Source organism: Lontra canadensis, unplaced genomic scaffold, assembly GCF_010015895.1.
Source record: "Lontra canadensis isolate GAN:19392208 unplaced genomic scaffold, GSC_riverotter_1.0 scaffold6, whole genome shotgun sequence".
Classification (NCBI taxonomy): Eukaryota; Metazoa; Chordata; class Mammalia; order Carnivora; family Mustelidae; genus Lontra; species Lontra canadensis.
The window spans coordinates 13,589,833-13,603,305 of NW_022631000.1; the positions used below are offsets into that span (position 1 = coordinate 13,589,833).

At 40.9% G+C, this 13,473-nt stretch overlaps 1 protein-coding gene across 3 annotated transcripts in view; it reads left to right on the forward strand.

Annotated features, from left to right (window-relative positions):
- The window catches only part of SIDT1 (SID1 transmembrane family member 1), a 91,771-nt gene that overhangs the window by 30,887 nt on the left and 47,411 nt on the right, over window positions 1–13,473 (forward strand). For all 3 annotated transcript variants that reach the window (XM_032852230.1, XM_032852231.1, XM_032852233.1), the window contains exons 4-7: window positions 1,128–1,298; window positions 7,950–7,995; window positions 11,281–11,382; window positions 12,227–12,310. In XM_032852230.1, the coding sequence (XP_032708121.1) occupies window positions 1,128–1,298; window positions 7,950–7,995; window positions 11,281–11,382; window positions 12,227–12,310 (403 nt within the window). The remainder of the gene's footprint in view (window positions 1–1,127; window positions 1,299–7,949; window positions 7,996–11,280; window positions 11,383–12,226; window positions 12,311–13,473) is intronic.

Genomic DNA, 13,473 nt, shown 5'->3' on the forward strand with positions numbered 1-13,473 from the left:
ACACCTGTTTTCTTTCAAAGACCTAGACCTTATTTGGTGTTTTCCCTAGTAAAAGGGGAACTCAGTCTTCTGGAATGTTGACATCACATGCATCCTAAGTGCAAATAATACTCATAACACATAACCCAAGCTGTCTAGGTCTGTTCAGTTTCCATCTTCTGTTTTTGTCTTTTAAGTACACCAGGCATCAAGCCAAATGTGGGGCTTGAACTCACAACCTTGAGATCAAGACCTGAGCTGAAATCAAGAGTCAGATGCTCAACCAACCAAGCCACCCAAGCACTCTGACTCTTTGAATTCAGATGAGCAAGCACTCTATGTAGATGTGTAGCACCCGGAAGAAGGTTTAGCATTTTCATTCTATTCACAATATTCTGTAGCTCTTGGTTACTGGATCATTCACTGAGAACAGGGCTGGGTTCAGGAATCAGCATAAGTGAGTAACACCTCCATTCTTCAAAATGCCCACAGAGTGTGCCTCCTTCATTCTATAACAGTTAAGTGCTACTAAGTGCTAGAAACTAGGGATACAGTAGTGGGGGGATTGGAAAACAAAATCCCTGCCCTTGTGTAGTTTATACTTTTGTAGGAGAAACTGTATAAGTTACTATTGCACTACTAAGAAAAAAAAAACAGAAGGCATTCAGACATAGGTACCTAGCATGGTGTTAACTCATTTTAGTGGCTGAGTAATTTGACGATTGAAACAATAGTAACTCTCATAGCCTTGACTTGGGCTGTGGGGCTTTTTTTTTTTTTATGTTCCATTTTGCAAAAGCTCAAAGAGTGGGAATATGAAATCAACTGGTTGTTCTATCAGCACAGTTTCCCCTTCAAAATTTGGTATTTTTTTCTTCATTGAATGAGGAAGATGGTGTAAGATAATGTAGACACCATCGAAGGGTGGTCATGGTCAGCATGAAGAGTCCTCGAGTCCCTGTTATGACATCACACAAGCCTGTGCCCCAGACTAAATCACTATCAGTAGGTCCACTCTGAAATTTTATAACATAAGAAGTCGAAAACAAATTTGGAGAGAAATGAAATAAGATCGGCTTTTCTTCCTTGCTTGTTCATCAAGTCTCTCTCTCATTTGTGCTTGTTTTTCCTTCCATCGGCTGCTGCAGATACCAGAGGACCTACAACTACCAGGAAGTCAGCCGTACTTTGTGTCCCTCAGAAGCAACCAATGAAACGGGACCTCTGGAACAACTGGTATTTGTAGATGTCGCCTCCATGGCTCCACTGGGCGCCCAGTACAAACTGCTGGTCACCAAGATCAAGCATTTCCAGCTACAGTAAGCAGGACGGTCTTGTGGCCCTTCTCTGTTCATTTGTCTGCTCTTCCCATGCTTGGGTGTGCTCAATCCAGCCTCCCTTCTGCCAAGTCTGCACTCAAGGAGGAAATCAGCCGCTTGGCATGTTGTGTTAGCACCTTCTGACCTTCTTGACAATGTATACCCATACAGATGAATGGACAGATGGACGAATGAATGGCTAGGATAGAGAAGTAGTCACAACATTTTTTCCAAGTCCCTCCATTAATTTTGGGTGTAGAAAAAAGTGACACAATAATTCCAAGAGCAAAAAACCCCTCACTCCCACCCCTGGTGGGGAATAAAGGTGGAAAAATTTCTCTGGTAGATAAAATCCACCCTGATTAATAAAGTGAAAGTTTCTAGGAGGGAGGTTTGAGCATTAGAATATATATTTTTAAAGTTTCCCAGGTGATTCTAACATGTAGCCAGAGTTGAGAACCACTACCTCTAAGTAATTTCTAAATATGGTGCTTACATTTAATTATTTTAATACTTAAATCTATTTAGGATATTAAACAATAGGGGAATTCATGATGATACATTTGAAGGAGGCGGCAGCCCATTCCTTGAACAGAGTGCAGTTTGAACTTCTGAGAAGCCTCACATTTACTAATTGGTCTCTGTGTCTTTGACCTGTTGCTGTCACCTGGTGGCAGTGTACTTGAATTCTCAAGCTGGTTTTCCTGGGAGGTTAATTAGACCCTTTGGAGAACTGAATTCTGTGAAACTGAAATCATAAGGTCACAACTCTGTGCAAGTGTTAATGAATGATAAGCTTGCTGGTGGGACTGCAAATCTATTCCCTCACATTGTTTTCTGTTTCCACTTCTTATAACATGACTTGACCTCAGCAACCAGACATTCAGAACATTTCAAAATGCACACAATTACTAGGGCTTTGACGAGAATAAGTAAGACTGAGAAGAGATGGTAACTGGGAATGGAAATATATTTGTGTCTCTTGTTCCTTGGCTCTGGATTGTCCCATACCAATCTTGCTGGCAACCCAGAAAGCCAGAGGATGGTGGTAATGGACAAGAGCTGGGGACCATGGTGAGATCCAAAGTCTAGATAATGAAAGAAACACTGAAACATCAACTCAAAAATCCTAACATGGCAGTTTCTGTTGTATGTTATTGAGTGGCAGCCTGGAAGGTATCTGAAACATGTTTCAGGATTTTTTTTTTCTAGAATCATAAATTTTAAGAATGAAAGGAATTTTAGAAATTGAATCCACTTACCTCATTTTTACAGTTGAGCAAACTGATGCCCAGAGAGGTTAAGTGACTTAACTCAAACACACAGCTAAGAAAGAGCAAAATCGGGACTAGATTCTCCTTCTAACTCCCAGTTCTGAGCTCTTCCCACTATAATATGCTATTTCTACTTCATGTTTAAAACTGTCCACCAAATTTTTATGTTGCCCTAAGTATGTTTCTCAATTCCATGAAACATTTATTTATTCCAATCAAGTCTTAAAAATAAAATTCTGCCTTAAAGCATTACTTCCTGCCATCTAACTATCCCTCACCCACCTACACACACACACACACACACACACAGCTTTGCCACCACTCATTGTCCCAAATTCCAGTGACCAGCATTCTGTGAAGTGGAGTGTGAAGTCACAGACAGGGAAGAGCCAGAGGCTGTAGGGGCAGGCCGACACCTCATCATGGGATGGGAGGAGCTTGGAAGGGGTGTGAAGAAAGTTAGGTAGTTGTCTAAGTTGTCATAGTTGTATGGAGGATTTGAAGGGGATAAGACTGGAGGCAGAGAAATTAGAAGGCTTGATGCAGTGGTCAAGATAATGATGAGATGAACTGAAGAATTGAGAGATGAAAATGACAAAACTTGTTTGGATATGAGGAGTGAGGGAAACGGGAGAATCAAAGATGGCGTCCTCCCTTGTAGATGGTGGTGCCACTAAGAAAATGAGAAGGTTGAGGAAGGAAGAGATGGTAAGTTCACTTTGGGACATGTTGAACTTCAAGTACAGATGTTGGGCAGAAGGTTGGCTATACACTAGCATGATGCTCAGAAGAAAAGTCTGGATTACAGATAGCAGACTGAGTTTAAGTGCTTCGGGGAGGCTGGCCCACATAATGCCTGAGGTGGAAGAATAGGAGAGAGCACAGAGAAACAGGTAGTAGCACCCAATCCTCAATCTTTGAGATCTTGTATGCTGTGCTAGAGAGTTGTTGTTGTTGCTTTAAGATTTATTTATTTTAGAGAGTGTGCACATGCACAAGTGGGGATGGGGGGGAGCAGAGAGAGAGAGAGAGAGAGAGAAAACCCAAGCAGACTCTGCGCTGAGCATGGAGCCCCACACAGAGCTCAGTCTTATGACCCCAAGATCATGACCCGAGCCAAAATCAAGTCAGACTTTTAGGTGACTGAGTCCCCCCAGGTGACCCTGCACTAGGGAGTTTAAATGCCACCTTTCAGTTTAAGGGAGCCACTAAAGCTTTTAAGCAACAGGATAAAATAAACAAATCTGATTTTTAGAGATGAATTGAGTAGTCACATGGAAGATGAGTTGGAGAGAGGAGAGAGCAGAGACAAATAAGCAAATGAAAAGTTATTTGAATTGAGAAGAGTAAACAATGATTAGGAACTGAACATATTACAGCAGCAACGAAGTTGTAAGGGAGAGAAAGAGTCAAGTAATATACACAGGGATAATCCACAAATGCCAAAAAATACATGTGGCAGAATAAAAAATTCAGTCCTACCTGAGTACTTCCGGGCTCTGACCCTCCTCCAGCCTTCTAAGTAGGGATCTGAGTCTTTGTTTTGAGAAACTTGAGTGAGATAATGCAGCTACCATCTCACTCAGTAGATTTTTTTTTTTGAGGAAATGGGAGAGTGAAGAGGCTTTTAGACCATTTTGCCATGTGTCATACTATGTAATCACCCTCTGGTGTTTGGGGATAGGCTACAATAATGATTTCCATTACTTTTCCAAATTTTTTCCTTACCAAATTCTACACTGGGCAAAGACAGTACTTCAGGTGGGTCAGGCACATCCGGGTTACTTATACACTAAAAGAGTCAGTAAGACTTGGTGATCAATTAAATGAGGAAGTTGACAAAAAGGAAGTCCACGATGACTCCAACGATGATGTCAGAAGTCTGGTGAGGTTTACTACCCAAGAGCCATAGTGGGTTGGGATCAGGAAAATGATAGCACATTCCATTCTGATCCTGTGGAGTCTGAGGTGTTTGAGGGCCAACCAAGCGCAGAAGCCCAGCAGGCGATCACACTCCCATGATGGGAGCTCAAGGGATAGCCCTGGGCTGGACATGGAGACTTGAGATTCACTGATATTTTTTCTGAGTTTTGTGGCAATTGAATATGTATGTGATTTTTATGGCAATCGGATATATATATAGTGTACATGGCTATGGAAAATGAGAAGGTCAAGAACAGCAGGTAACGTTCTTATGTAAGGGATGGTCTGAAAAACAGGAGCTATCAAAAGCAGCAGAGCAGGCATAGCAGTTTTGTGGGAGAAAACCCAGGAAAGCAGGTGTCACAGAGCCCAAGGGAGGAAAGAGTTTCCAGACAGAGGGAGTGGTCGTCAGAGTCACATGTCCCAGAGAGGTAAAGTTAAGGATGAAATCACTAGAGTTAGCAATTAGAAGGTGACTATTACCCTCACCAAAGACAACTTCAGGAAGATGGGGAAAGAATGCTCACAGTACGGGAGAGAGGAAAAGATGAATGAGGAATGAAAGCAGAACATGATTTTAAGAAGCTGGTTTGTGAAGGAGAGAGCAGGTAGAGAATGACATCAAAGGAGTGAAATACAGGAAGGGGAGAGCATTTTGTTGGGGTAGAGGGTTTTTTTTGTTATTTATTTTGAAAGTGGTTGATATTAGTGTATATTTATAAGCCAAGGGTGTATAAAATTTACAGGACCGCTGAATTTTGTAGAAGCAGAGTCCTAGAGAAGGCAAGAAAGGGTGAGATGTAGCTCAGGCATGCGGAGTTTATACTCAGACCAGAGCGATGAGGTGGAAGTTTACCCATGACCAGAGGGTTGCTGGGAGGGTTGGGGGTAGCGAGGGGAGTTCATAACAGATGGCAGTAAGGAGATAACAGGGACTGGTATTCTGAAGTCCATAGTCCAAGTGAATAATAGGGCATAATTTCCTTCAGCAAACAAAGTGGGGGTTTTCCACACACACTGGCCTCTGTGCCAGGGGCTGGCTATCATAGGATGAAGAAGATGCCAGCAATCTTATAGTCTTCTCTGGTACTCACCCCAAGAACGACTCAGCTTTGGTCCCTGCCTCTCTTCCCATCCTCCCTCTCTTCCCACCACCCCTTCCGTGTTCTTCTGTTTTATTACTCTTCTGTATAGGTTTCTCCTCTCATTCTTCTTCTCCTGTCTCCCTTATCTGCATACTCACCTCTCTGGACACCATCTGGTCCTTTCCTCTTCCCTCTCCCTCAAACTAAGCAAAACAAGGGAACAAAGTCAGCTTTTGAGTTTTTATTTGTTGAATAAACATTTGTTTCCTGTGCTTAATTTGTTTAAACAAACAGGTTGAACATGTTACGCTTCTTTCTCTAACCGTGTGCAGGAGTCTCAGCTTTGTTCTGTTGGTTAGTGATTCTTGGTAAAAATAAACCTTCCTCAACCTGAGGCAGGTGGCCCCCTGGGGAAGGAAGCAACATGTTTCAGCAGCAACAGACACAATGTTTATTTTGCCTACACTGTTGACTCTGTGAGAAAAAGAGGACTTAAATGAGATAGTCTTCAAGAAAATAATGGTTTTGAAGGTTGTACGTATTATACCCGTAAGGAAAACATTAAAAAAAAGGGGGGGGAAATCATATTGATGCCTATATATTCAGCTTTACAACTGGAATTCAAATGATAGGGGAGTATACAAAGGAAATCTCTGGCCAAAGGAAACTGGTTGCATCTGGACATCTCCTGCTGTGTGTAGCTAGCCAAGAGAATCAGTGTCTTTTTCTTTCCCCTGACCTGGCAACTGAACAGAACTGAGGCCACACACAGCATGGGGTCCCAAGGACTCTGGTCGTGGAATCTCAGGAGTCAACACACAACTGCGTTTTACACTGACTTTGCCTTCTTTAGCTGACTTGGGGCCACAAGTTTTCAATTGTTCAACAGAAGCAGTCCTTGACACTGATCGTTTCTGTTGGGAGTAGCTACACAAAAAATTGCAGCCACTGCTAAATTCTGCACCCAGTCTGCCAACAGCCTAAAACTGTTGGCCATTAAATTTAGAAATAGCGCTCAAGTTCTATGACTTCTAAACAACGCCTCCAATTATAAACTTGTTAAATGTTTTGACATGTCCTTTATAAAGGAATCTTCAGTTAAGTTTTTAAAACTTCTAACTTTTATTAAATGAAAATTAGTAGTGGAGAGAAAGACTCTTTAGAGAGCACCAAGGGAAGGGGCCCCAGGACAAGTTCAGGTTCAGGTTTTCTGAAATACAGGCCAGACTGGGGGGTTGGGGAGGAAAGGCTAGTCCCCAGGGGCCAGCACTGAGAATGCAGTGGGCTTGTGGGAGTGAGCTTCGCAGCTAAAGACGAGGCAGGAGCCAGAAAGTGTAAAAGGCCAAAAACAGCCCTTACAAAACTATAGAGAAGGCCAATTTGTCTTTGTGTGCTCCAGCTTCTTAATCCATTTCGTGTGTGTTCATGCCAGCCAGCCCTCTCTGCTACAAGGCTATGCTTCCCACATGTTCCTCACACTCTCCTTTCCTCAGTGCTGGACTGCTGCTGTCTTTCACAGAACAACAAAAATATCTAATAAAATCGTTCACAGTAAGGGGCGCCTGGGTGGCTCCGGTCATGATCCCAGGGTCCTGGGATTGAGCCCTGCATCCGGCTCCCTGCTCAGCGGGGAGCCTGCTTCTCCCTCTCCCTGCCTCTCTGCCTATTGGTGTTCTCTCTGTCAAATAAATAAACCAAATATTTTTTTAAAAAATAGTTCATAGTAAATTACCAACTGGAGAGAAAACTGCTTCTTCATATTCTTGTGGTGGTATTTGCATTTTAGAGGATGGCCTTAGAAGGCAATGTGTAACCTGAAGAGGACACAGTCATGGACAGGAATTTTAGCTGGTGTGGCAGGCATTTGGAGAAGTGCTTGGGGTCAGGAGTATGCTTCTAGCCCCAGGGCCCCTTCCATGGTGACGATGTATTCACCACGTTTAAAATAATGATCTTTTGCCATGGATACATCCAAATTATTTTGAAGTGCGACCTATATTATCCAAAAAGGACCTCAAGCCTTCTTTTCCTCTCTGTTTCAGCCCACTTCTGACACCTAAATCCTGTGCTTGATTGTAAAACCTTAAGAGAATCCAAAGGCAAAAGTGTCTGCAAAAGTAAACAAGTAATTACTTTACTAGGTATGATGTCATGGGTATACAAAGACATAAAATTGATCCCCTCCCCAAATTGATCATTCTTGAGAGTTGAAAGCAAATCTTCATGCAGTTTACTTTGTCAGTTTGATGGCAAATGTTTTCCTTGCATCGACTTTCAGATGGTTTTCTTTTACATAAATCATTTTTGCTTGCTAACTTAGCTTCTCTCTCACTTTTCCCCCTTTCCCCTCTCCCACTTTCATTTCTCAGGACAAATGTTGCCTTTCACTTCACTGCCAGCCCCTCTCAACCTCAGGTAAGTGAAGGGTTTCAAGGTTATCGTGATTCAATACCCTCCAGAAAGCCACAGTAATTGGGTAGAGTCAGCATGTGGTATTGCCTTAGAATTTCCACAGCTTGAGCTATATTTGCATTTTTGACATGTTCATATTACTTGAATTTTAGACACAACATTTAATCTTATCCCCTTAATTGGTGTGAAATGGGAGGCATGACATCTGTTGGCAGATGTTCCTTGGCTCAACTTTTAGCAAACTGCGTGCCTGTTATGCACCAAGGACAGTATTCAACTGTACTAGGTGCTGGGGATATGAGGTGAAAGAGAAAAAGATGCAACTTCTGTCCTCAGGGACCTTGTAATCAAAATGGGCGCTGGGGGGCCAGGGAGTGGAAGGCCAAACACAATACAGGTACACTGACCAGGAAATGCACTGAAAACAAGACAGACTTTACTTTCTATAGTGTTACAGGTAGAATAAATTAGCTATTCCTGTCATAAAGAGAGACCAGGAATGCTGACATGAAAAGAATTAGATATTTATGCTGTGCTTTCCATTAAACCATAATCATAAACAGAATAAATACTTGAAAACTCCCACTTAAGTTGCTTTTCTATGGACAATTCTAGCTCCTTTTTTCTTTCGCAGCTTCTAAAAGAGTAAAGTCTATGCGATAGCAAGTTTATAACAGATTCATTTAATGTCCTGATATTTTTTGTAAATCTTCTGTAGGCTGTAATATAGCTTAGGTCATACATGGCTACTTAATTTTTTGTTTCAGATATGCTAAAACTGGGATTAACTTAATCTATGGATACTGGTGTAACTCTATGACAAGCATTTATGTGCTGGTAAATATTGAACGACCAGTTCCCAGAAAGAAGCTCCTGATTTGTAGCACTTGCCCATTTCTGTGGTGAAAATACCTCTATTCTGGCTAATCTCAAACTGCCAGCATGATGTCTTTGAATACAGAGTTGGGAAGAGATGGCACAATCAGCTCTCCAGACCTGTATGGGCCAGCTCCCACACATCTTTTCAGAGCTAAATTTCCCATAATTAGAGGGCCACAATCTCTCACCTTCAACATTTCCTGGCCACTTAATTCATGAAATATTTGACATCAGAGAGGGAGATAAACTGTAAGAGAATCTTAACTCTAGGAAACAAAGTGAGGGTTGCTGGAGGGGAGGGGGGGGATGGGGTAACTGGGTGATGGGCATTAAGGAGGACATGTGATGTAAAGACCACTGGGTGTTACAAGTAACTGATGAATTACTAAGCTCTACCTGGGACGCTGATAATACACTGTATGTTAATTAATTGATTTGAAATTTTTAAAAAATAAATATAAAGCACTAGTGGCTAGGTGTAATTGGAGATATCTAAAGAGGGAGGAAAAAACTTACACCCCAACCATAGAAAGAGTCTAGTCTAATAGTGCCATACAGCACTATACTAAACATGGTAATGGAATGCTAGAGTGTACTTCCGGTTTGTAGAAAATCAGTGATGACTATATATGATAGCTTCCTCTTATTTTTAAAAAGGTATGTAAATATGAAAGTCTAAGTAGTTTGCATATAAATCTCAAACTGGAGTAAAACATCCTTAGAACAAACTAATAAAAAGAGAACTTTTTGATGTCTATGCAACTTTGACCTTACTATTAACTGTTCCCATTTTGGCCAAAATTTTATATCCTCTTCAATTGTAGGACAGATTTTTCTATTTATATAAACTCACCCAAACTATTACACATTCTCACAGAACCTTTATTATCTGATAGAAGCAGGTTACAGAAACTGCGTAAGTAATGAAGACCCAAGGTGGTGATTTCTGGTCTGAATTTGAGCCACTGCTTTGGGTACTTGTCATTAGCTTCTTTCTGATAAAAGTAGATTTTCCAGGCAAGGGTCGAAAATATTTATTTGGGGTTGATGGTAATTTAGAGATAAAGAAGATTGATAAAATTTTGGCATATAGATAAAGCTTCAATAGCTATCTAATTTTTGCATAAAACCAACCCCTCTAATATATAGGAATATACACGATACTCATTATTGCTAACGGTGATCGCCATAATGCTCATGACTTACGAAGTTTGGCTTCCCTAAGAACCAAAAATACCCCTTGAGAATTCCAGAGCATTTACCTTTGGAAGAGCCCTGTGTTAAATATATGCATCAAGCTCCAAAATAAAAGGTCAGAATGAAGTGGGCTCCCGGGAGTGTTGCCATCTGTTAAAAGGCATGAACAGACTTCCAAGCAGCCGCATTAATGACATTCCTTAATCTTGAGGTTATTTTTTTTCCCCATCAGAAGGCTTTGGATTATTGGACAACAATTCTATTTTTATTGTTCTGGTTCTCAGTATAAGGTTGGTAAAGAGGAGGCTGGAATACAAAATTAAGTTTTAACATGTTTTGTCTCTCCTTTAAACCGACAGATTTATTAGAGTCCTAGGATGCTGGGCTTGTTTTGGTTGGTGTCCTCAAAATCTCTATGTCAAGCTTCTCAACCAGTTACCACATTTATAATTATTAGACAGGAGTCTCCTTTCTTCATTTATTAGCAACATGTTTAAAACTCAGTGTTAATAAACAGTGGATTCATAATCTAATCTGGGTAAATGGTATAACTTCTTTCTATTATAAATGCTTCCTGATGATACCTGAGAAATAATTTTAAAGATGTCTCACACTGCTCAAAATTGTAAACATAATTCAGGGTACGAAATAGTGCTTGATCTTTGAACAGAAATACCATCTCAGTACACTCCAGCCAGGAAACAGATTCTTTAACAAGAAGTCTAGAGGCAAGGGTAGGTCTTGCCTAAAGGAAGGTTGTTAAGAATCTTGAAGAACAGGCTTATCTGCTTTTCAAAGCGGAGCTTCCTATTTCAAAAAGGATCACCTAGAAATAAATGTCTTCGGGTTACATCTTGACTATCCCTAGTTCAAAGGGTTGGGAGGAATCTTCTTCAGCAGAAACTGGAATGAAGTGCAGCAAGGTTGAGTTGAGAGAGAAATGTTAGCAAATGAAATGACAACATTTCTGAAATGGCTACCTTGTTTTGTTCACTGCTGTGTGCCTAATATCTGGCACAAAGCCCAGAGCCCTGCACACAGCTGTTGCTCACTATATGTGAGAGGAATGGTTGACTGAATTAATGGAGATTTATGTCTGAACTTTGTGTCTAATGTGAGAGGAAACAGTCCTATTCATGTAAAACCAGTTTGAGTTCATAACAGTAAAACTTTTTGAATATTAACAAATCAATTTCTTTTTCTGATTCACAGTATTTTCTATACAAATTTCCTGATGATGTGGACTCGGTTATCATTAAAGTCCAGTCTGAAATGGCTTATCCGTGTTCTGTTGTCTCAGTCCAGAATATCATGGTGAGTCTTAATAACTTGTCAGCCTTTCAATATGGAGCATTATATTGTCCCAGGACAAATGAAAGAGGAGGGTGAGGACCATGTCATCCTCTTACTCTGTATCTCCTGCAAAACTGCTAAATAATAAAAGCAGTATCTTATGCACACAAGTGGATAATCTGTTTGGAGACACTGATTTGGGGGAGATAGAGAATACTTAATCCCTCACCAAAATAAACAAAGGGAAGAAGGAAGGGAGGGCAGATTGTGACAACGAATATGGAAGACCAAACTGTGGGCTGCACAAGAAACATAGAAACCTACCGCTTAGTCTAGGTTTTAAAAATTTTATTGTAGGGGTGCCTGAGTGGCTCAGTCATTAAGCATCTGCCTTCGGCTCAGATCATGATCCCACACTCTTGGGATCCAGCCTGGCATCAGGCTCCCTGCTCGGCGGGAAGCCTGCTTCTTCCTTGTCCACTCCCCCTGCTTGTGTTCCCTCTCTCACTGTGTCTCTCTCTGTCAAATGAATAAATAAAATCTTTTTTAAAAAAATTTTATTGTAACCATAGCCCCTTTTTGTCTCATAATGTGTTAGTAACAAATGGGAAAGGGGTCATACACTTTAAGACAAGCTTTTCGGGTCTCTTTGATATAAAGTGACCTTTAGAGGACACTTGAGAGGACTTTAAAAGTCAAGGCACCGAGTTTTAGGAGGACTGTTTCATGACTTTACTTGGAGAAAAGTTTTCCTGGTTTCTGGCCTAGTAAGGAACCCCTTGCTCTGTGATGCAGACCGAATGTGTGGTGTGTGTAGTATGGCCTTCGTGAAGCTTTCTTTTTTATCCTTCATGTAACATTACAGTGCCCAGTGTATGATCTCGACCACAATGTGGAATTTAATGGTGTCTATCAGTCCATGACCAAGAAAGCTGCAATCACCCTGCAGGTGAGACATCACTTCTGTGTTCACTATTGTCAACTAAATACATAGTTTATGGTCAGGTTACCTGTTGGACCAGCATCCAGAAATTATCATCATTCACTGTGTGCCTTGGATCTCTTTCCTTTATGATAGGTTTTAAAATAAAGATTGCTGGGTGCCTGGGTGGCTCAGTGGGTTAAAGCCTCTGCCTTTGGCTCAGGTCATGATCTTGGGGTCCTGGGATAGAGCCCCCCATTGGACTCCCTGCTCAGCGGGGAGTCTGCACCTTCTCCCTCTCCCTATACTCCTCCCTAACCCCTACTTATGCTCTCTCTCTCTCACTCTCTCTCTCAAATAAATAAAATTTTTAAAAAATAAAAGTAAAAAAAAACAAAATAAAACAAAGATCGCTACTCCTGAAATCAAAGCCCAGGCCATGGGCTTTGCCCCATTCCCCTTGCGAAGTCCTGGGAGCCCATGATGCAGTGGGACACATATCTGACAGAGTGCTTAGAGAGGTAGGGTGAGATGCCAATCTCCTCATTGGGGGTTGCCAACTTAGTGTGAAGCTTGATCTATTTAAAGGAATTGAACCAATTCTAATACTTTATATACCTATAACAGTAACCAGAAGAGGACTTCCATTCTGGACAGAATGGATATGTTCAAAGGAATATAGATCACATGTGTATAGCAGTTCGCCCTTTTGTCATTTAATTTGTCATTAAATTATTTCAATGGCAGTTTTATAGAAAAAATGAATATATATCATGTCAGTAGATTTTCAAAAAGATTCTGTCCCTGCCTTTAGGGTGGTGTTTACCTAAGTTACTTACAACCTGGTCTGTTCTCCAGGGTGAGGTGATACCGTTTACTGAGTAACAAGGAATGAAGAGAGGTTAATTATAATTTAGCTATCAAATGTCAAAAGTTCTATTAAGCTTTAATTTCCTAGTGCTTCAGTTTTGATACACCAAATAGCTGTTCTTGTTCACTCATGAGTAAGGGGACTGGGACACAGAGAAGCACACTTAGAGAAAGTTAAAGCCAGGACTTAACACTCAGGTCTCCTCACTTAAATCTTCACATCCCTAACCTAAATTACTTAATTGTGGCTGTGTGACTTTCAGGAAAGTCATTTATCATTAGATTTTTTTTTTATTTCTTAAAGATTTTATTTATTTATT